The following is a 23,786-nucleotide window of genomic DNA, read 5'->3' on the forward strand; positions in this document are numbered from 1 at the left end:
TTAATGTTCAAGACAATTCAGGTTGTTTTTTCACTTGATTCCCTCAGCTGTAGATTTCCTTCTTGATCAGGATGAACTGCAGACTTACTTCCAGATAAAGTAGGGCTCATTTTTTCAAATTTTTTGGTACTTATGTTATCTTGTTCCATTTCACACAAATAAACACCAAGCACCCTTTGTGCTCCTTATAGGTATTCTTATACAGTCTTCTTTAGGAGTTGGCACTTCTAATTTGGTTTCTTCTGAAGTCTTGACAATCTGTTCATGGAAAACTTGAATACTATTTTCTTTGTTATCTGTTAGTTCAAACAATTGCTGAGCATAATCCTTAATTAACTCACTCAAAGCCTTTTCTATTGCTGTTAAGTCACTAAGTTCATCCCTCATCTTCTTTTTTTTTTTTTGGTGGGTGAGGCAATAGGGGCTAAGAGACTTGCCTAGGGTCACACAGCTAGTAAGTGTCAAGTGTCTGAGGCTAGATTTGAACTCAAGCCCTCCTGACTTCAAGGCCAGAGCTCTATCCACTGCACCACCTTTCTGCCCCTCCTCATCTTCTTTTGTTGGGGTACTTTTGATCTAATACCACCAAGATCAGATCCAATCCATTGAATATGGTTCTTAGATCTTTTTTTTTTAAGGCAGTTGGGGTTAAGTGATTTGCCCAGGGTCATACAGCTAGGAAGTGTCAAGTGTCTGAGGCTAGATTTGAACTCACATCCTCCTGACTTCAAGGCCAGAGTTCTATCCACAGCACCATCTAGCTGCCCCTCCTCATCTTCTTTTGTTGGGGCACTTTTTATCTAATACCACTAAGATCAGATCCAATCCATTGAATACGGTTCTTAGATATTTTTAAAATTATTTATTTTCAGTTTTCAACATTCACTTGTACAAGATTTTGATTTCCAAATTTTCACCCCAACTCCCCCCGCCTTCACCCCAAGATGGCATGCATTCTGAATATCCCTTCCCCTCGTCTGCTCTCCCTTTTATCTCTCCCCCTCTTCTCTTATTCCCTTCCCCTTCTATTTTCCTGTAGGGCAGGATAGATTTCTGTACCCAATTTCTTATATTTCTTATTTCCCAGTTGCATGTGAAAATTTTTTTTAAACATGTGTTTTTAAAATTTTGGGGTCCAAATTTTCTCCCTTCCTCCCTCCCCATCCACCATCATTGAAAAGGCAAGCAACTCAATATAGGTTATACACGTGCAGTTACGCAAAACACTTCTATAGTAGTCCTGTTGTGAAAAACTAACTCTATTTCCCTTAATCCTATCCCACCCTCCCCAATTTTTCTATTCTTTCTTTTGACCCTGTCCCTCCTCAGAAGTGTTTGCTTCTGATTACCCCCTTTCTCAATCTGCCCTCCTCTCTATCATTCCCCTGCTCTCTTGTCCCCTTCTCCCCCTATTTTCCTGTAGGGTAAGATTTCCATACCCAATTGAGTGTGTATGCTATTCCCTCCTTAAGCCAAATCCTATGAGAATAGGATTCACTCATTCCCTCTCACCTTCCCCTGTTTTTCCTCCACTGTAAGAGCCTTTTCTTTTCTGTTTTTTTGTGGGATAATTTACCCCATTCATTCTACTTCTCCCTTTCTCCTTCTCCCAGTACAATCCTCTCTAACCTCTTAATTTTATTCTCCACATATGACCCCTTCGACTTCAGCTAATCCTGTGCCCTCTATCTATCTATCTATCTATCTATCTATCTATCTATCTATCTATCTATCTATCTATCTATCTACATATATATAATTTTTTCCCTCCAACTCTAATACTGACGAAGGTCCCATGAGTTATAAATATCATCTTTCCATGCAGGAATGTAAACAGTTCAACCTTAATAAGTCTCTTATGATTTCTCTTTCCTGTTTACCTCTTCATGTTCCACTTGAGTCTTGTATTTGAAAGTCAAATTTTCTATTCAGCTCTGGTCTTTTCATCAAGAATGCTTGAAAGTCCTCTATTTCACTGAATGACCATTTTTTCCCCTGAAGGATTATACTCAGTTTTGCTGGGTAGGTGATTCTTGGTTGTAATCCTATCTCCTTTGCCCTCCAGAATATTATATTCCATGCCCTCTGGTCCTTAATGTAGAAGCTGCTAAATCTTGTGTTATCCTGATTGTGTTTCCACAGTACTTGAATTGTTTCTTTCTGGCTGCTTGTAATATTTTCTCCTTGACCTGGGAACTCTGGAATTTGGCTACAATATTCCTAGGAGTTTTCCTTTGGGGATCTCTTTCAGGAGGAGACTGGTGGATTCTTTCAATTTCTATTTTGCCCTCTGGTTCTAAATATCAGGGCAGTTTTCCTTGATAATTTCTTGAAAGATGATGTCTAGGCTCTTTTTTTTGATCATGGCTTTCAGATAGTCCAATAATTTTTAAATTCTCTCTCCTGGATCTATTTTCCAGGTCAGTTGTTTTTCCAATGAGATATTTCACATTGTTTTCTAATTTTTCATTCTTTTGGATTTGTTTTACAGTGTCTTGATTTCTCATAAAGTCACTAGCTTCCAATTGCTCTATTCTAATTTTTAAGGAAGTATTTTCTTCAGTAAGCTTTTGGACTTCCTTTTCCATTTGGCCAATTTTGCTTTTTAGGGCATTCTTCTCCTCATTGGCTTTTTGGACCTCTTTTGCCATTTGGGTTAGGCTATTTTTTAAGGTGTTATTTTCTTCAGTATTTTTTGGGTCTCCTTTAGCAAGCTGTTGACTTGTTTTTCATGATTTTCTTGCATCACTCTCATTTCTCTTCCCAGTTTTTCCTCTACTCTCTTACTTGCTTCTCAAAATCCTTTTTGAGCTCTTCCAAGTCCTGGGACTGATTCATATTTTTCTTGGAGGCTTTAGATGTAGGAGCTCTGACTTTGTTGTCTTCTTCTGGTTGCATATTTTGATCTTCTTTGTTACCAAAAAAAGATTCTGTGGTCTGACACTGCTTGCGAGGTTTGCTCATGATCCCAGCCAATTACTTGAGTTATAAACTCTTTGTTAAGGTAAGAGTCTGCTTCCAATGTGGAGAATGTACTGTCCCAAAGCTTTGGGGGTTTGTGCAGCTGTTTTCAGGGATACTTCTAGGGACCTGTAAATTTTCAGTTCTTTCAAGGTGGTATGATAAGGGGTGAGGTGTTTACTCATTTCCTGGCCTGTGCTCTGGTCTATAAGTGACCAAAGCTCTCTTTTCTGTCTTGGAACTGTGTGGAAGATTTCCTCCACAGCCACTACAAGCTCCACCACGCCAGCATTCCTCCTCGCCCCAGGACTGCCACCCAGAACTGTGACCCAGATCTAAGCACAGACAAAGCAAGAGATTCCTGCCTCAGCACTGGCAAAGAGATCTCTGCAATCCCCCTCTGATTAGCCACTCGATTTCCCCTCAGTCTGTGGGCCAGAAGCTCAGGAGGCAGACACTGACCCGGGGCAGCACTCCTCGATCTGTGCTCTGGAACTGGCTCTGAGACCTAGCTCCTCTCTCACCGCAGAAACAGACTTTTCCCACTGACCTTCTAAGTTGTCTTTGGCGTTCCTGGGTTGAGAAGTCTAGATGCTGCCACAGCTGCCTGTGATTCAGTCCTCTGAGGCCTGCTCCAGGTTTGCTGTGGCTGGTGTGCCCACACCACACTGTGCTCTTCTTCCCGCCTGGAGCGATATACCTTTCTGATCAACCACCCAGGTTGTAGTGGGCTGGAAATTTGTTTCACTCTGTCTTTTTGTGGGTTCTGCTGCTTTAGCCATTTTTTATAGGTATTTGGAGGGGTTTGGGGGAGAGCTCAAGCAAGTCAATGCTTTCACTACACCATCTTGGCTCCACCCCCCAATGTTTTTTATAAGGCAATTGGGGTTAAGTGACTTGCCCAGGGTCACACAGCTAGTAAGTGTCAAGTGTTTGATTTGAGGCTGGATTTGAACTCAGGCCTTCCTGACTTCAGGGCCGGTGCTCTATCCACTGTGCCACCTAGCTGCCCCTCTTAGATCTTTTTTGAATGAGATCAATTCCATCTAATACATTGAGGGTGTCATATACTCTTCCTTTCTGTACTCCCAATGTTGTTGCAACTTCATTTGAATCAAGTACTCCACAAGGGGCAAATCTGATGAGCTCCATAAATTTACAAGTTAAATAAACCAAAGATACACCATAAATGAGGTTTTGCCACCCAGTGCATCAGCAGGCTGTCTATGTGGACCGGCAGCTGAGGGATTCCACTCATGGATTCCAGCTTCCTCTGGTAGGCCTCAGTGTCTACAGTGGTGTCCAGTCTCAGGCCTAGGCTCCAGACGTTATCTTAGACAGGCTAAGTTGAGCCTGAGGTGTCCCGGGTTTGCCTGCCAGGTTTAAGCTAGAGCCGTTCCCGACCCTGCTTCCCAGGGCATGGTACCCAGTTCTCCTGGACTCCCTGAATGACAGGTCATTTCCCTGAATTTCAGCTTTATCATTGGCAAAGTGGAGACAATAATATTTATCATATACTCAGGGCTGGAAAGGAGGCAGATAGGGGCCAAATCAGGCTGAGGACAACCAACAGACCTCAAACCCATTGGTGAGTTGGAGGATGTTTACCCTTGGAAGAATGGGTAGATGAGAACAATTTGTTCCAGTGGTCAAAGGCAGCTGAAGCAGGTGCTATGGAGCACTTAGAACTTGATCAAACATCAAAGAGAGCAAGGTCATCTGTGAGCCATCACCAGTCATCTTGATTTTTGTCTTGCCACTGAACTTCAATGACTTGGGAAGAGAGAATGAGCCTGACAACTTTTCCCAACACTGCCTCACTTAAATCCAATTCACCCAAAAAATCAAGATATCACCTACGACGTCAGTGGTCCTCTTTGAAAACAAAGGATGAACAACAGCTAGAAAGGACATTTGAGGTCATCTAGTCTAACCTGCTCATGATACGGATGGGGAAAGCAAAGCCCAGAGAGATGAATGGCTTACCCAAAGCCACAAAGATAGTACTTGAGATTCACACCCAGCTTCTTTGACTCCAATTCAGTGATGGAATGGCTCAAATTAAATAATGCAAGATGCTATGTAATCATACAATTTATAAAAATGCAAACAGTTATAGTAATTGAACACTCCATAGTGCTCAAAGCACAACCACAGGTAATGCCACCATAACTATCTGATGGGTCTGTTATTTGAGGACCAGGACAGCTTGGCTAATAGAGGCTCAGAACTAGGTGGGCTGTAGGCTGATGAAATTTTCAGGCTCAGCAACTCACCAACCCTATTTACCACATCATAGAAGGGCTATAATTTCTGCTTTTAGATTGACTACCTACGTTGATGAATTCACTGTTCTTTGAAGTATTAAAATGTTTTTATATATCTGTGAGAATAAGGCAAGAAAGCATTAGCCACAAATGAGATGAACAAGTTCCTGGAGAATGTTTTAAAGTTTATGAGAATAAAACTAATTCCCAATTGTAGAAGACTCTAAGGCTTTTCCCCTTTACAACAGCCTGTAAATATGCCCCGAAAACTGGTAGTATAAATACTACTCCTCATAGTATTTAACCTTTTAAGAGAGTACAATCTCCCTTTTATGGATGCAAAAACTAACAGAGAAGTAGGTGACTTGCTGAGGGTAACAGAATTAAAAATGGCAGAGGCAGATCTTCAATTCTGACTCCAAATTCTGTACTTTTTTCACTCTGCCACTGCTGCCCCATCCTAAGAAACCAGAGGTCATAAGTGTTATTATGCTGAATTCTTTTCTTCCCAAATCTAATCACCTTTGTCTAAGCATTTAAGCACATGCTTTTATTTTTTCAGGCTCATGGAATTAGAACTGCAATCAAGGTTTTGAGTGAAATTTCTTTCTTTTTTTTTTAGGCAATTGGGGTTAAGTGACTTGCACAGAGTCACACAGCTAGTAAGTATCACATATTTGGTCTGAGGCTGGATTTGAACTCAGGTCCACCTGACATCGGGGCCGGTGCTCTATCCACTGTGCCACCTAGCTGCCCCTTGAGTGAAATTTCTAACAGAAAATATTAATTAGAAACACATGTACATGCAAACAAACAAATTCTGAAGCTCAGTATCCCAACATAACAGAACACTGAACAGTAATATAATAGGGGTTTGAGAACTGACTTCCATTCTGGGATTTGTTGTTCAGAGGGACAAGCATTCCCTTTCATCACTGGGAGTGATTAGGACTATCTCAGTCTTTGACCTGGAAGGCTGAATTGAGGCACACGTGGGAGTTTGGAAGACAAAAGTGAAGGAGAGCAGCCTAAGAGGAAGGAATGGAGATTATATTAACTGAGGAGTAGTGATAGTTGGGGAGGAGGTATCCTACCTGAGGTTTAACAAACTGAAGTAAAGAGGCTCAACAGTGGAATGGGGCAATCAATTAAGGGAGGAAAAGGAGGGAGAAATGGGAGGAGGAGGAGGAGGAGGAGGAGGAGGAGAGAGAGAGAGAGAGAGAGAGAGAGAGAGAGGAGAGAGAGAGAGAGAGAGAGAGAGAGAGAGAGAGAGAGAGAGAGGAGACAGAGAGAGAGAGAGAGAGAGAGAGAGAGAGAGAGAGACAGAGAGACAGAGAGACAGAGAGAGCTGCTATTGGGTTCCCACAGGCAACCTTGGAATCCAGAAATTGGCCTTAAAAGGAGGGTGTAATTGTCTCTTCTGGGACTAAAGGAAGTTCTCAAAGGTTGCATCTTTCCCCTCCTTTCCTTTCCTGTGCCAGTCCAGTAACAGGTACTGCTAAACACTCTTTTCCCTTCTTTTGTCTAAGCCTTTCTTAAATCTTTATTTTGCTTCAAGTACAAAGAAACCTGGGGTGAGCATGAGGGCTTTTGTTGTATACTTACTTGGCCCATGCTGAGAAAGGGGCCAGAGAGGAAGTCAAGCATTAGTTGGAAATGCAAAATTTTAATCAGGACAAAGAACCAAACTTCTGTGAATCTTAAGGAATGTTCTTAACTAGGGGCCCTGAGCTATTGCGATTGTATTAATAACTTTCCTTCCGATGATAAACTCCATAATACAACAGGAGAAAGAAAGCAAGGGGCCTGAAGACTATTAAACTGCTCCTAGGGTAAAGTCAAGCTAACTGGAGAGGAAAGGGTTTAACCCAAGAAAATTCACATCCTAAACTAGGGATGAGCAAAGTGCAGGTCAACAGCCCAATCCACGTGCCACCTGTTTTTGTACAGCTTGGAGAGCTAAGATTTTTTTTTTGAACATCTTTTAGCAGCTTAATGACCCTATTCTTCTCCCTCTCCCTCTCCCTCACCCCTCTGGGGTTTCCTGGCTGGATTTCTCTCTCAAAGACCAAGCCTTAAACCCAATTCATTCAGGAGCACAGAAATTGGACAACAACAGGTCCCTGCCCAAGCACCACTTAATGGTTATTTTTTGGGCCCTCCTTGCTCAGAGTGAATATAAATAGTAACTATTTCTCTTTTGGCCAGCAACACTGAGCATCTTCCCCTCCCAGTTTGATTTTTTTTTTATTTATTAAAGGGGCCATCCTTTGACTCACTTTTTAAAGAGGCCTATTCACTGAATGGGCTTTACCTCACTCAAAGTGAGAACCTGAGAAGACCTTAGCTTAAAAAGGCCAGGGTCTCCCACTGCATCCTGGGCCAGCTCCAGTCGTCCTGATGAATATCTGGCCCACTGGACCCAAATGGCGCTGGAGGAGAAAATGAGGCTGGTGACCTTGCACAGTCCTCCCTCACTCAAATCAGTCAATTGCAAGTCAAGTCATCATCTCCCTGATGTCATGGTCCTCTTCGGGGATGAAGGATGAACACAATAACTACTCTTGCCCTGAAACAACCCCCATGGAGAAGGTAGGTAAGAGCTAGGAAAGATTCAGCTCTACCTCTTCCTAGAATAAAAAAGGGAGCAAAAGGACCAAGCATTGGCTTATTAAACTGGTCAACTCTACCCTCTATAGAGATACTCATCAACATTAGTAATCCAGGTAATACAGAAAATCTACCTGATCTAAACACGCAAGGATTCCTTTTTTTAAATACTCCCCTCTGACAGGGTGAAAGAGTGTGATAGTCAACACACAAAATGAGGATACTGTTGGAAAAAAAAAAACATGTTCTAACAGGCAAGTGATTTTAATGTGCTTCAAGTATTTAATACCTTGTTATATAGTTAGCTACAAAGAAAATACAGCAACATGCGGGAAATTAATCCAAACAAAGAGAGGTAAAATGCAGAGAGCTGCAAGTGTGTTAAAAGAAAAAAAATACAAATACAAACATGATTTTTGAAACCACAGCTTCCCCTCCCCCCTTACCCATCCCTCACCACCAGATTTGTCACTTATGGACCAACACAACTCCGAAGACTTACCTAACCACTCAATATCCTAAAAAATGTCAGGGAAGTAAGTGGTAGAAGAAGAGATTAGCATCTCATTCAGTACAAACAGCATCCATACCATTGCTTCCACTATTAACAGAAATTAGAACCTAAGTGTGTAGTAACTTTCAAATATTCAAGACATCTCTTTCTGTTGTTCATTCTACAACAAACCAAGTTGGTCCACCTCCAGCATGGCCCTCTTCCTCTCCCCTCTAAGACTTTATGTTCTTGCAACCATTCACAGAGAGCCCCTCCTACGAGCAATAACTTGAGAGACTAGGGCCACCTCAAGCCCTCCATCCTAACCCTGTTTAAAAAACAACAACCCCCCCAAAAAACCCCAAAGAAATGAACATTTTTAAACCTAAAGATATAGACAATGAGTCTGTGAAGTGCAAGCAAGTTTTAATTTCATAACTTTTATTTTCACATTATTGAGACTGAGAAAAAAAAACGTATGTAAGTAGATGGGTAAGACTATGCCCGTTCACAAAAAGTCAGATCCTACCTAGAGAGGTAAACATATATAAGAAACGTGATACGCCAATCAATTGAGCCATGAATGTTTACCCAGTGCCCAACGTGCTCGAGGCACTGAGCTGGGTGCTGGGGAGGTACTGAGGAAGTAGTTTAAAGAAACAAACTTCTCGACATAATAACATTTTACGGTAGTATAAAAAGTCCTCTTGGCAAATTGTCAATGGCCATACAAGTAAGCAGCATTACAAAACCGAATTGCCAGGGTCAGGCCCCTAATGTAATCATGCACTTTGCCCCATCTGGCATCATGGGCAGGCTGCATCACACCACAATAATTAGAGCCAGGGAACAAACCACTAGACAGCGGGCTCCAGGCAGGGCTCAAAGGGTCCTCAATGCTGAGCAGCATTCCAGGGGAGAACTCAGCAGGCAATCTAGAGGCAAGGTATTAGCAAAAGGTGTGTTATACAAAAGTATCAAAACATTTCAAAAATTCTAAAACCTGCTGGGCAGACACACACTTTGTGCTCTGGCATCTTAGCTACTTGTGTGATCATGAGTATTTCCTACAACACAGGAATTTCTGCTGGTGTAATGTATGGATAATCTGCACCCCAGCAAAAAAAAAGAACAGAAAAACAAAGCCCAACTGCACCATCTCTATCCATGGACATTCATGATTGAACTTGGTGAGATTTATTAAACAGTCAATCACTGCATCTAAATAGCTGTGACTATATCTCAAAACTGGGTCCACGTCCTCAAAATAGAGCTGAGAAGTTAGAAGAGCGAAGGGCTTTTAAGGTGCTGCTCTAGCATGTATTGGATAAACCCCTGTGCTACTGATGGTCATAATGAAATACGAGAGCCTGTATATATACCTTAATAGCAAGATCACAGTGAATCCTACCAGATTGGAAGAGTCATTTCTCAGAAAGTTCTGAACTGTCACTGAGGTGTCACTCTATATGGATCATAGGATCTAGAGATGAAAGAGACCTTGGAGTCATTCTAGTTCATGCCACAATCCTGCACCCCTCTGCACCATCTTACAATGGAAGAAACTGATACTCATAACCACACATGTACAACCTATATTGAATTGCTTGGAAAGGGAGGGAGAGAATTTGAAACTCAAATTAAAAACAAATGTTAAAAATTGTTTTTACATGTAACTGTGGGAAAAAAATACTAAACAACAACAGCAAAAAGAAATTGATGCTCATCAGTATTCAATAATTTGCCCAGGATCATATGGGTAGCAGAACATGAATTGAAATTCAAAGGCTTTTGCTGCCATATGTAATGCTCCCACAGCTAGGTTGCATTGCCCCTCACTAAATCACACATCCTCATTTGGCAAGCATGCCAGCCCCAGATCTCATAAGCAATGCTGCTCATAAGGTCTGCTCTTAAGAAAGTCATGAGTTCGCAATGAGTCTTGTTGAATTAAATTGAATCAAACTCTGTGCTCTGAAAGCATCTTTTGTCAGTCCTGGCTTGTAGAATTGAACATTCACACAACTGTGAGGTTTGGGTTCCTGCCAAATATTGGAATCATCTAATAAGGCTGTTTTCTAAGATCTCAACTTGTTTAGGTTCATGAAAGGTTCACAAATTGGAGTCAACTCTTTGGTTGAGGGTCATAAAATAACACCCATGGCTTACCCTACATCCTGAATATTTAGTATTACTTTTGGACCAGACAACACTGGGGTCTATACTTTATAGACCAATCAAAATAGCAGCTAGCATTTTGGGATTAAATGATCTCCAAGGTCCTTTTAGCTCTAAATACTATGATTGCTTTTAGAACCACTCTAACCTGATGAAATGGATTTAAAAAAACATTTTTTTAAGCTTGGAGACAGAAAAAGTTCTCCAGGCTTTTCCCCAATATACCACTGCATTTAAGTCTTAGTCACCTCTCTAAGACTGTAAATCACGGAGTCCAATCTTCAGTGGTGGAGGGATGCCCCACCCTGAGAATTATAAATCAAAGGTCTTTAATATATTAACTTATTGACCCAAAACTTATATTTGAACATGGACTTTGAATGCATATCTGACACTAAGTTACATTGCAGGACCTTTGAAAACAAAGTAAGATAAAATATAATCATTTTAAAAATCCACAAAGGATCCACTTGTTTTCAAAGTCAAAGTAGTGATAAGAGTTGACTTTTCAAGAATGTGACTGAAAAATACTGTCTTTCCTTAGAGGTGGCAATTTCCAAGGAGATGAGTCTGGTGGGGAATATTTGTTAACATGAAGTTGCCAAGATTTTTCAGAATATGCATATATGCTACCTATTCTCCAAATCCGACATATATTTGAAGCTTCGTATGTTCTAGTTAATACAGAGCTGCAGTATTCAGAAATGCTGCAAAGTAGACTTTGAATTTGTATTTTAAAAGGAAAAATTCAACCCAAGTGGTTTAATAGAAGGGAACTTCAAAAAACAAAACCCAAAACCAAATAAAGCATGCCTTAATACTGTCAAGGAAGGTGCTGCAAGATATTAGGCTAAAGTCATAATAGCCCCAAATCGAGAGTTCACGACCAAGGCTAACTAATATATGTCACCTTTATTCTAAATAATATACCTAGTTATTATAGGGTCATCTGGAAATAGCTAGGAAGGCTGCCATAACCTTTCTGTATTTCAAAGGGATAGACAGCTTTCACCGCTCACACACAAATCTGAGAGCAGGATGAAGCCAGATTATCTCCCAGTTTCCACAGTCATTCACAGATCCCAAACCTACGGCCTTCCTCCCCACCCTTGAGACTTAGTAAGGTACAAAAAGTCACCGCAATGGTTACGATACTTGAACATGACTGAGGGTGAGATATTGAGTGTAGAAGAGAAGGGAAGGGGAGGGGATGAGCATTTCTGTAGTGCTTATGATGTGCCAGGCACTGTGCTCGATAATTATGCTGCTGAGGAGTCAGCAGCGCTCTAGGGAAGATCGTGAGAATGCTGATCCATTTTGACCCAGGCTGGAAGTCCAGTGTTAGCACCATCAGGCCTTTTTATAGGAAGAAAGGGGCCTGCATAGCTGTTTTTAAAAGCTGCTAAATCACAATTGACCAGTAGAGAGCAGCAGAATCATGTACTGTAGGCTACCACTGAGTACCAGGCTCCTCTTGTCAATACCACTGGACTCAACAGAAAGAGGTGCCTAAAATAGATTTTACAGTACACGAAGCTACAGCACAAGCCCTAATTTGTATTTTTTTTAGAGCTAAAGAGGGAAGTAACAGAAAAGCATAATTAAAAGGAAATAAATTAAGATTTTTCTTCTTTAAAAAAATTTTTTTTAGGCAATTGGGGTTAAGTGACTTGTCCAGGGTCACACAATTATTAAGTGTCTGAGGCCAAATTTGAATTCCAATCCTCCTGACTCCAGGGCTAGTGCTCTATCCACCACACCACCTAGCTGTCCCCCCCCCTTTTTTTTAAAAATCAGATTTGCGATTTCATGGGAAGCTCTGAACTGCTTTGTAACTTATAAGCTTAGAGAACTGGCTGGGGGCACTACTTAGTTAAGTGACTCACACAGCCAATATGTGTCAGAGGCTGGATTTGAATCCAAGTCTTCCTGCCCCTAGGCCAGTACTCTATCTAATATTCTATGTTGCCTTTCAAGCCTTTTGTTACCATGTTTTGGTAGCAATAATAATTCTTTTTTTTTTTAAATCATGACTTTTCTTATCCCAGGCAACCTGAGGTCTTTCAAGAATTACTACATCCTCTTTCCTCTCTTACTTGGGCCCTTGGCATCAGGGCATCAGCCATTTCTAAAAGTTATCAAAAATTCTTGGATATTTTATACTAACCCCTATGAGGAAAATTGACCTGAGAGGGATGGATCATGTAACATTTAGTAGCAGTTTATATGGAATTGTAAAATCATAGATTTATTTCAGCTGGAAAGGTCTTTGGAGATCATCTAGCCCGACCTCCTCATGTTAAAGATGTAACTGAGGGCCCAGAGAAGTTACATGACCTGTCCATGGCTGCAAAGATGAATGATGTCAGAGCCAGTAACTGACATAAACCAGTTACGCTTCCCTACAGGAGGTGCTAAGTATTCATCAGAATCTCTGGTCAGTCCTTCAAGACCAGTGTATGTATGAAAAAATAAGGTTGCTTGTGACATTTACCAAAGTTTTCAGAGAAAGGAATGTAGGTTATGTTAACTCAATGCATTAGAAACGAAGTTGATGCATGAACATATAAAGAGAGGGCTTCATCTATTCATCACACCTGTTTGGATTTTGTGTTTGTTTTTCAAATGACTCCCTATTACCACTTTAGAGTCTGAGGCGATGGCTTTTGAAAGTCGTGATTGCTAATACATACTGGCTGCTCGATAGTCTTAATATTATCCAACTGCATTAAGAACCTATAAGGCATAGTGTGGTAGGGTCACTAACAACAATGTTACTCCTATGGTTTTGTTGTCTATAACGTTTCACTATAGGGCAATTCCTCTAGAAGAAACCAGGCCAGGTGAGTATCTAGACTGAAAGGCAGCAAGTAGAGGGCTGGTGTCAGATTGGCCACTAAGATGCTATGTGAAGATGGGGGGGGTCACCACCTCTCTCTCTCTGGGCCTCAGTTTCCTCATTGGTAAAATGGGGATTATAGATGACCTTTAGGGGAACCTTCCAGACCTATGATCTTACTGCTCCTACTCTGTTTATTTATTCTGCAAAATAATAAGCTACATTACATAGATCTTTGAAAAAGTATTATTCATTGTTATAGAATAAACCAGAAACACAAAAGTAATAAATCGTAGCTAAATGTTACCTAATATGCATTTCTAACTTAAACTGGAATAGCACTTTTCTCTCTTGTAACTCACTAAATTGTGCCAGAAGATTTTGCCCAAGTTCCAGATGTCTTAGCATCTGTACTTCTGTCCCCAAAGTGCTGAAAAAAAAAGTTTGTCATTAAAGAAGCCATTCTTGAAGATGACTTGATAAGGAGTAGGACCATCCCAGCTCAGTCATCGCCCTCGATCCTGATGCCTCTTAGTTTTAGTTTTTTTCTTTTTATCTTCTGGTCTGGGCTTCAGGGCACAAACACAGGCAGATACTCCAGCAATGGCTTTTGGGAGGTCGGTCCCTTTGCACCACTTGTTCTTCTCACGGTCATAAACCTGGACCGTTTTGGAGAAGGTGGTGTTTTCCCAGCTGTAGCCCCCTAGGATGTAAATCTTTCCTTCCCACACGGCCACACCAGACTCACTGTTGGCCTGCAGCAGAGGAGACACTCGTGTCCACTGGTTACACTGGGGGCTATAGGATTCCACACTCAGGATGTCAAAGCGCTCCATGGATTCGATATTGTCATCGCTGCCTCCAATAGAGTAGATGCTGTCTTCCAAGCTGCACATACTGTGCCAACCGCGGGCCGTGATCATGGGCCTCTTCTCTTCCCACACGTCTGTACGGTGGTCATAGCAGAGGAGATTTTTCCGATAAGGGCCAATTTGGTAATCGTGACCTCCAGAGATATAAACAAAGTCCTTATAGATGGTGCCAGCATGGCCATATGTAAATCTAGAAACAGAGAGAAGCTAAGGTCAATATCTTGTCTATTGCACTCTTAGCATCGATTCTACACCAGAATGGAAAACACACCAGACTTGGAATCAGGTGACGATCATTTACTATCTCCTATATTAGTTACCTTGAGGTTATCTTTGACATTTCCTTTCATTTCCAGTTACCAAGTCAAATCCCATCCCTTTCACTTATATGAGTATGACTATGAGCAAATCAGGAAATTTAAAGCACTTGGAAATAATTTAGTCCACTTTATAGATGAGGAAGTTAAGACACAGAGAGATTAAATAACTTCACCCCGGTCATGCAGATAGGAAATAGTTGAAATTTTAGCAAGATCTGAGCCCAAAGCCTGACTCTAAATCCATTATGTAACACTGTAGCTCATTTCATTATATCACTAAGCCTCAGTTTCCTCTTTTGTTATAGTTGATGATAATTGCATTATCCACCTGAATGGGTTATTATGAGATAATTAGATAATTACATATGTATATATAATTATATAATCATAATGTAATGAATGGAAAATACTTTGTAAATCCTAAATCCGTATAAATAAGTAAGCTACTATTGCTAATAGCTATTATTGGTGGCTGTGAGTTTCAGTGTGTATTTCAGTCATTTATTCTAGGTGGGAGTAATGAGAGGCTGTACAAAGGGAGTGGTGGCAGAAATAAAGATGAGGGGATAGTGCATACAGTGGAGACAGAATTGACAGGACTTGGTAACTGATTGGAAATGAGAAGAAAGTCAAAGATTACACGATGGTAACAAATATTGTTTTTTAGTCATTCAGTTATGTCTGACTTTTCATGACCATGCTGTCCAAGGGATTTTCTTTGCAAAGACACTGGAGTGATTTGTCATTTCCTTCTCCAGTAGATTAAGGCAAACAGGGTTAAGTGACTTGCCCAGGGTCACATTGCTAGTAAGTGTCTCAGGCCAGATTTGAACTCAGGTCTTCCTGATTTTAGGACCAGTGCTCTATCCATTGAGCCACCTAGTTCTTAGCTGCCAGTATTTGGTAACACATATATGATATAGTAAAGGATGGTACCACAGCCAGAGAGAGTGAAGTCAGAATGCATGGCGTCTTTTTATCCACCCATTGAGCTGAACAATGCTGTGCACACAGCAGATTGTCAATAACTATTTGATCCACCAACAAGTTTAGGGGTCAAGTGATTTCTTTAAAAATAACCACCTCTCTAAAATATGTTTAGTAGGGTACACCCCAATTTGGACTTAACTGTGTCATGTTAGATCACTGGGGAAGGAATGGATGGCACTCTTATTTGTGGTAGAGAAGCTGCCAAAAGGACGTAGAGGAAGGAGCATTTAGCCAGGACGTGTCTGTTACTCAACGGTTATGTCACTTTGGGCAAATCACCTTCACCTCTGTGACTGTCAGTTTCCCCATGGGTAAGTGGAGAAGACAGCTCCTTCTCACCATACCTGGGGTTATATGAAACTCGAATGACAGCAAGCAGGTGAAAACCCTTCCTAAAGTGTAAGGAATTATCCAGGCCACCACTCCCTTAAATGGGCCATCTCTACCTATCAGAATGTAAACTCCACGGTTATGCTTTTGCATTTGTATCCCAGTAATTAGAATAGTGCTTGGTGCAGAGTAAGTGCTTTCATTTACTCCTTCATTCATTCACCCTCTGTGAACTGATTATTAATTATTCATAATAAATTAGTCTGGCCATTTAAAAATGGAATATTCTCTTATGCATTGCTTCCAGTCAGAGACAACAGAGCTGGGGCTTGGGGGATGGGGGGAGGGCAGGGCACAATGTTGCCATTCTCCTGGGGTATGATAATCACCTTCCCTATCATCCCACTTAGATTTTTAACGAACTTAGCTTAAAAGTGCCTGCACATATGTGATTTTATTTGATCCTCACAAAATCCTTATGAGAAGGGGAGGTAAGGGTGAGGGCAGAAGGGAACCAGGATTTATTAAGCATCTACTGTGTGCCAAGCAGTGTGCTAAGCCTTTATAAATATGATCTCACTTGATCCTCACCGCAACATGGTAAGGTATGTGGTAAAGGCAGGCAGTATGGGGGCAGTGCGGCATGATGGAATGAATAATCTATTTGGAGTCAACAGGCCTGGGTTTGAATGTCGGCTCTGCCACTGACACCGTGAACCTTGGACAATCAATCAATCAACACATATCTACTAAGCACTCGCTATGTGCCGGGTATACAAAAAAAAAGCAAAACCAGTGCCTTACACTCTAAAGGACAGACAACATGTATATAAATGAATATGTACAAGATACACACAGAGGGGCTGGAAGGGAAGGCATTAAAAGCTGGGGAACCAGTGGCATTTGTGACAAATCTTGAAGGAATCTAGGGGAGCTAGGAAGTGGAGGTAGGGGGACAGGCATAGGGGAAGGCCAGGACAGAGGCAGAGAAACAGAAGATGAAGCATTGGGGCAGCTAGGTGGCACAGTGGATAGAGCACCCAGCTTTGGATTCAGGAGGACCTGAGTTCAAATCTGGCCTCACACATAACACTTACTAGCTGTGTGACCCTGGGCAAGCCACTGCCTAGCCAAAAAAAAAAAAAGATGAAGCATCATGCTGAAACAGCCAGCAGGCTGATGTGGTTGGACAGAGAAGTACCAAGGGACCAAGCTGTGGCAAATTTTAAATGGAAAATAAAGGAGTTTATGTTTGATCCCGGAGGCCAGAGGAAGCTACTAGTATTTTCTGAGTAGGAAGCCTTGGAATTAGGTCACTTAGTTTCCCAAAGCATCAGTTTCCTTGACTAAAAAATAAAAGGGTTACAGAGAAGATAGACTTGGAGGTCCCTTCTGGCTCCAGGAGTAAAAGCCAAATCAAGACCTCTCTGTCTCAATGCCAAATTACACAGCAGATGTACACAAGGCTCTCTCTGGTGTGTGCCAATCATTCTCCACATCTCCTCACTTCACATTCCTGGCTTTAATCCCACCTCTCCCTTTGCCTTGAGACTCCAAAACGGGTGGGCTGAAAGGTCAAAATAATGGCTCCAAGAGATACCTGTCTTATAAATAGACACGGCATCTGGCTTTGCTGAACCTTGGTTTTTTTCTATTAAAAAGGGATACCATCCTTAAGATGTCCTAAGCTCAGCCTCACTGAAAAACCAGGACGCCCCCTCTTCTTCCTTTCAGAGACAGGGCACTATGGGAGCTAGAACTTTCCATGATAGAAGAGCAGGAGAGGAGGGTAGATTGAGAACTAGTTTTAACGTCAGAAAGACATGATTTCAAGCCCCACCTCTGACACATGCTGTCTGTGTGACCCTGGGTAATTTAACCTCTTCGTACTCCAGACAACTCAACAGTGCTGGTAAGGCCGGTAAAGAATTTTACACATTATCTCATTTGATCCAAGAATTAAATTGAATTGTGTATTGGCAGAGGGAACTTCCTCACTGGGAATGTATTTTGCCAATGAAATGGGAAATCTACTGCAAAAAAGCATAACAATTGACTTTTACACAGCATTTTCAGGTTTTTGAAGGGCTCTACACAGCTTATCTCATGTCAACATCACAATAATCCTATGAGCTAGGCATGATGGATATACTTTTTCTGGTTTTACAGAAGAAACTGGGGCTTAGCCAGGTTAAGGTGATCACACCTCTAAACACTATGAGAGGATAAATTTGAAGCCAGGCTTTCCTGATTCCCAATCTAGCTCCCTAAGCCAGGTGGCAACACTGCTTTTGTAAAAGCTCCCATTGGAGTCTAACAGTGAGAATGCAACTACCTTGGCAAACCTGCTACATACGACCAGGAGTCACTTTTGGGACTATATGCTTCCACAGAAGAAAGTGCCCCATTTTCATTTCTTCCACCAACAGCTACCAGCATGTCTGAAATGGAGGCCAAGTAGAAATCCACTCGGCGCTGATTCATGGAAGCCACCTGCAAAAAAGCCATAGTAACTCACTGATCAGGACTCTGAAAAAGATTCAACCCCTGCAGCAGCAAAGAGGAGAAATAGCAGTAACAACTGGCATTTCTGTAGCAAATTAAGGGTTTGCAAACTTTACAAGACCCCATGAGCATTATAGATATTATTACTGTTGCTTTTTTTGTGTGTGGGGGGGAAGGCAATAGGGTTAATTGATTTGCCCAGGGTCACACAGCTAGTAAGTGTCTGAGGCTGGATTTGAACTCAGGTCCTCCCGACTCCAGGGCCAGTGCTCTATCCACTGTGTCACCTAGCTGCCCTTCTCCTTTGCCATGTAGGCTGAAGGAGAAGCAAGATCACTTTTACACATGTGTGTTTATAAAGTAACATGGTGGCATACAAAGGAGGTTAGATTTATAGTCAAAGGACCTGGGTGTGAATCTCAGCTCCTCTGCTTGACTACCCGTGTGACCCTAGGCAAGTCACTCCAACTTTGAGGTTCAGTTTCATCATCTGCAAAATCTGCACCCTGTCCCCTCCCCCAACCTGGCAAGGTGTTCCTGAAGAAAGCACTTTGTAAACCTTACCATGGAATGGGAAGGAGAATCATTATTACTGTAGCTTGTGCCCACCTCAAGTACCCACATTCTTTACCAACAGCCAGTTTCCCCTGGAGCACATGGCTAGGAAGGATAAGAATCAGGATTCTAACCCAGGTCTTGGGAGTCTAAGCCCAGTGCTTTTGCTAGTAGTGGCTCAAAAATGAGGCTCATGATGTTACTGGCTGTCTTTTGGGGGCAATTTCCAGAAATGAGGCCCCAGAATATTTGATGACATGAAGGCATCACTGGACCAAGGGTCTAGACTCCCAAGGGGGACTACTTTAAAGAAACCACAATCCAACTGGAAGCTTAAATTCTAGGGGGTTAGTTTAAAAGTCAGTCGAATGACTTTATTGATCTGCCTCCTCTGGACAGGAGGGATATGCCAACACTCAGAAGGGTAATCTCCCCAGGGAAAAAGAACCAGGGCACGTGTGCACACACACACACACACACACATGCACACGCACACACACATACCACCTAAGAAGGGGGAACTGCAGAGGGTAAAGAATGTCAGTCAGCAAGCATTTATTAAGTGCTTACTATGTACCTGCTACTATGCTAAATTTGGGGTTTATAAAGAAAGGCAAAAACCCGTCCCTGTCCTCAAGAAGCTCAGATTTTAGTGGGGGAAACAACATACAAATAACTATGCAGACACAAGACATAGGCCTCAAGTGGACGGTAATAATAATAGCGATAACCATAGCGCCTGACATGTGCCAGGCACTGTGCAGATATGATCGCATTTGATCTTTACAACAACCCTGAGAGGTAGGTGCCGCTATTTGTCATTACTGCTCTGTCATTTCAGTCACATCCAACTCTTCGTGACCCCATTTGGGGTTCTCTTGGGCAGAGATACTGGGATAGTTTGCCATTTCCTTCTCCAGCTCATTTTACAGATGAGGAAACTGAGGCAGACAGGTCTAAGTGACTTGCCTAGGGTCACACAGCTAGTAAGAGTCTGAGGCCAGACTTGAACTCAGGAAGATGAATCTTCCTAATTCCAGGCCCAGCACTCTGTGCACTGGACCACTTAGCAGCCTTTAGGTGCTGTTACTGCCCCCCTTTTATAGATCAGAAATCTGAGGCAAGCAGAGGCTAAGTGACTTGCCCAGGGTCACACAGCTAGTAAGTGTCTAAGGAAGGTTTTGAGTTTAGGTCTTCCTGACTCCAGCACTCCATCCACTGTACCCTGGCTGCCCCACAGGGCAATCTCAAAGGAAAGGCACCAATAGTAGGGGAGTCTGGGAAAGGCATCTTGAAGAAAGCGGGATTTATGTTGAGTTTTGAAGGAAGCCAGGGAAGCTAAGAGTTTGAGGTTAAGGAAGGAGAAAGGGAGGGAAGGGAGATGGCCAGGGAAAATGCCAAGAAGGAAGATGGAGTCATGGGTGAGGATCAAGTAAGATGAGAGAAACTAGAGGGGAAAGAGGAGGCTTTAGCTCCTTTAGCAATTAAGCGCACACTGGTTTTTCACCCAAGAGGAGGACAAGAAATAAAACATAATGTAAGGATTAAAGGTAGGGACGGGCATCTAGGTAGCACAATGGATAGAGTGCCAGGCCTGGATTCAGGAAGACCTGAGTTCAAATTTGGCCTCAGACATTTACTAGCTGTGTGACTCTGGGCAAGTAATTTTACCTGGTTTGCCTCAGTTTCCTTATCTGTAAAATGAGTTGGAGAGGGAAATGGCAAACCATCCTAGGATCTTTGCCAAGAAAACCCCACATGGGGTCACCAAGAGTTGGACAAGACTGAAAATGATTAAACAAAAACCAAAAAGGTGGTGATGAAAAGAATCCTTAACCAAAAAAGAGAGAAGACAAATTGGGCTTTAATCTCACCTTTATCCACTGGTTCCAGCGGGGATCATACCTATAGAGAAGATTTGAAGCTGCATCCCCTCCATTGTCCCTGGAGAAGCTGCCCCCAGCTATGAAAATGAAGCCTCCCAGCACGGCCACACAGTGATGGCTCCTCCTGGCTGGCAGGGGCGTCTCCATGACCCACTGCTCATTTTTGGCATCCAGAAAGCAGGTGTCATCGCTGAGCTCCAGGCAGCGCTCCGACACCTCCCCGCCCACAAACAGGAGACGCTCCTCGTTGGTGCGCAGCGAGGTGCGTTTGTTCTGCAGCACGGGCTGGGCGGCGACGCTGTTGTGGTAGGTCACGGCTTCCTCGATGAACCCCTCGCAGTTGGCCTCCTTGGGCAACAGCGAGCAGACGGCGGGCTTGACCTCTGTGCAAGAGGTCACTTTTGGGGATCAGCGGGAAATGGATGTTTTCTAGCACCTGGAAGGCGTCTGCCTCCCGCTCCGGATACTGGGTCAGCCACTGGAGGGCTGCCTGCAACAGATCATGCTCACATTCGCGCTGCACCAGGCTGCTTCCCAGGTACTGGCAGAGCTTCTGCAGGGAGACGTTCTGCAGAAAGTCCGGGGTGAAGGACAGCGTCCCAAAGTTGCGCAGGATAAAGGAGTCGATATAAGAGTCCAGACGTTTTAGACTGTAGATGGATGCTAGCTCTTGCAGGTACAGATAATTCTCCTCACTCACCTCATTCTCCAGGTACTCACAGCAGAAATCGACCACCTTCCAGAGCTGCAGAAGGTGAGCAGTCTCTAAGACATAGTCAATGTTACCACCATCTAACGAAAGCTCGCTGCCATAGAGAAAGTCAATGACAGCTCTGAGGCCGATGTACGAGGCTCCGACCAGCTCCACCTCCTTCTGGTAGGCCTCCCGCATACCAATGGTGAACATGGAGTTGAAGTAATCGCTGCACACAGCCAGGAGATTCCGGTGGGCGGGGACCCTCTGTTCATCGGCAACCAGGACGATGTCGCAGAAGAGGCCCCGGTGCCTCTGCTCATTCAGCCTCTGGAGCACCATGTTAGGATGGTCAACCCATCTATATACCTGAAACAAAGAGATCATGTCAAAGCTCTTCTCCCTAGCGGAGGTGGAAGAACGTTGCTCTGGGGAAGCAAGACTGAAAATCCTACCACTTCTGAAATAAGTTCACTGAGAATGAGACCACATTTTCTTTATGCTCCCCAAAGGATGGTACTATGTAAAAAGAATACTCAGCACTCAGTGATAAAGGTGTCTGGCCACCTGATGGAGCAGTGGGTACCCAAGGTCTAAGCAAAAGCCAAGCAAATTTAGGCCTAGGAGTTCTAATTGTCTTCACCAAGGGAATTTTTTGTTGCTGTTCAATTGTTTTCAGTTGTGTCCAACTCTTCATGACCCCATTTGGGGTTTTCTCAGCAGAGATATTGGAATGGTTTACGATTTCCTTCTCCAGCTCATTTTACAAATGAAGAAACTGAGGCTAACAGGGTTAAGTGACTTGCCCACGGTTACACAGCTAGTAAGTGTCTGAGGCCAGATTTGAACACAGGAAGACAAGTCTTCTTGAGTCCTAGCCCAACACTCTATCCACTGCGTGACCTGCCTGCCCTTCAAGGGAATCCTATAGTGCAGACTTGGATTCCTGTCTCCATACTTTAATTCAGCGGTTCTCAAATTTTTTGGTCTTAGGACATTTTACACTAAAAAAAACCCCCCAAAACTGAGAATACCATAAAGAATTTTTGTTTATGTGGATTATATTTATCAACATTTATTCTATCCTGAAATAAAATGTCTTAGTGTTTCAATCTGCCTCTTAGACCTACAAAAGGGTCTCAGGAACCCCAGGTGCCCCTGGGCCATACTCTGAGAACCACTGCTTTATTTTACCTTTGGTTAAAAAAATATGTACTTTGAAAGGCCACTCCCTATCCTCACCATCAGAAGAGTGGGATCTGATGTGGCCTCCTCAGTGAGGCCTTTCCTGCTCTTCCCCCTGTCCTCAGTTCTTAGTGATCCTTTCCTCCAGAAGTACTTTGTTCACCCCTACCTATGTACACATGGGATCCTCTCAATAGAATCTGAGCTACTTAAGGGAGGGATCGTTCAGTTTTCAAATTTTTATTCCCAAGTGCCTTGCTTGCTGAACTACTGAATTGAATGTGTCCTGGCCCTACCACCTGCTAACTGTGTAATCTTGGGCATGACAGGTCAACTCTCTGAGACTCAGTTTTCCCACCTGTAAAATGGGGATAAACATATTCTACCTCCTACCTTATAGGGTTGTTGTGAAGATCAAACTGACTGAGATAAAGATGAGCTGACATGTACAAGGCTTTGAAATCAGCAAGTGTTCTGTCAGGACAAGCCAATGTTATTATAGGCTCCTGTTCTGAGGAACAAATAATGATAACATCTTAACAATAACAAGTCACATTTCCACAGGGTGTTTGGATTTACATAGTGTTTCCCTCACGACAATCCTATAAGGTAAACAGTATAACTATTATCTCCATTCTCCAGATGAGGAAACTGAGGTTCAGAAAAGGGGAGTTAACTATCCCATGATCATCAATGCTAATATCAGAGTGGGTGAATCCAGTTCTTGGGACTCCCAGTCTATCTCTTTTTCCCAATACAACAAGAGGCTACAAAATCATAAGCTGCTAAGTGATCAACAAAAATTGACATTTATATACCTTTTTAAGATTTACAAAACCTCACCCTCATAACACCTTGAATTGAGTTACACAGTACAGGTATTCTTTTCCCTTTTCCAGATGAGAAAACTGAGGTTCCCAGTGGTTCAGTGACATGCCCACAGTCAGGATTCAGACTCAGGACACCTGATTTCCAGTCCCATATTCTTTTCTACTAGGCCACACAACTCTTACCAGCTGAGGCATGTAGGTGGCACAGAGGATAGAGTGTTACAGTTGGAGACGGGAAGACATAAGTTCAAATTCCATCTCCGACACTTTG

General features: G+C 42.6%; 1 protein-coding gene and 1 pseudogene across 1 annotated transcript in view; both read right to left on the minus strand.

Annotated features, from left to right (window-relative positions):
- Nucleotides 1-8,288, minus strand: LOC110210498 (transcription factor E2F6-like; annotated as a pseudogene).
- KLHL36 (kelch like family member 36) overlaps nucleotides 8,098-23,786 on the minus strand; it is a 25,966-nt gene continuing 10,277 nt past the window's right edge. The window contains 4 exon segments of the mRNA XM_078149402.1: nucleotides 8,098-14,410; nucleotides 18,196-18,353; nucleotides 20,795-21,187; nucleotides 21,189-21,869. Coding sequence (XP_078005528.1) covers nucleotides 13,855-14,410; nucleotides 18,196-18,353; nucleotides 20,795-21,187; nucleotides 21,189-21,869 — 1,788 coding nt within the window. The 3' untranslated portion in view covers nucleotides 8,098-13,854.

Source organism: Phascolarctos cinereus, unplaced genomic scaffold (genome assembly GCF_003287225.1).
Source record: "Phascolarctos cinereus isolate Bilbo 61053 unplaced genomic scaffold, phaCin_HiC Scaffold_2;HRSCAF=192, whole genome shotgun sequence".
NCBI classification, from domain to species: domain Eukaryota; kingdom Metazoa; phylum Chordata; class Mammalia; order Diprotodontia; family Phascolarctidae; genus Phascolarctos; species Phascolarctos cinereus.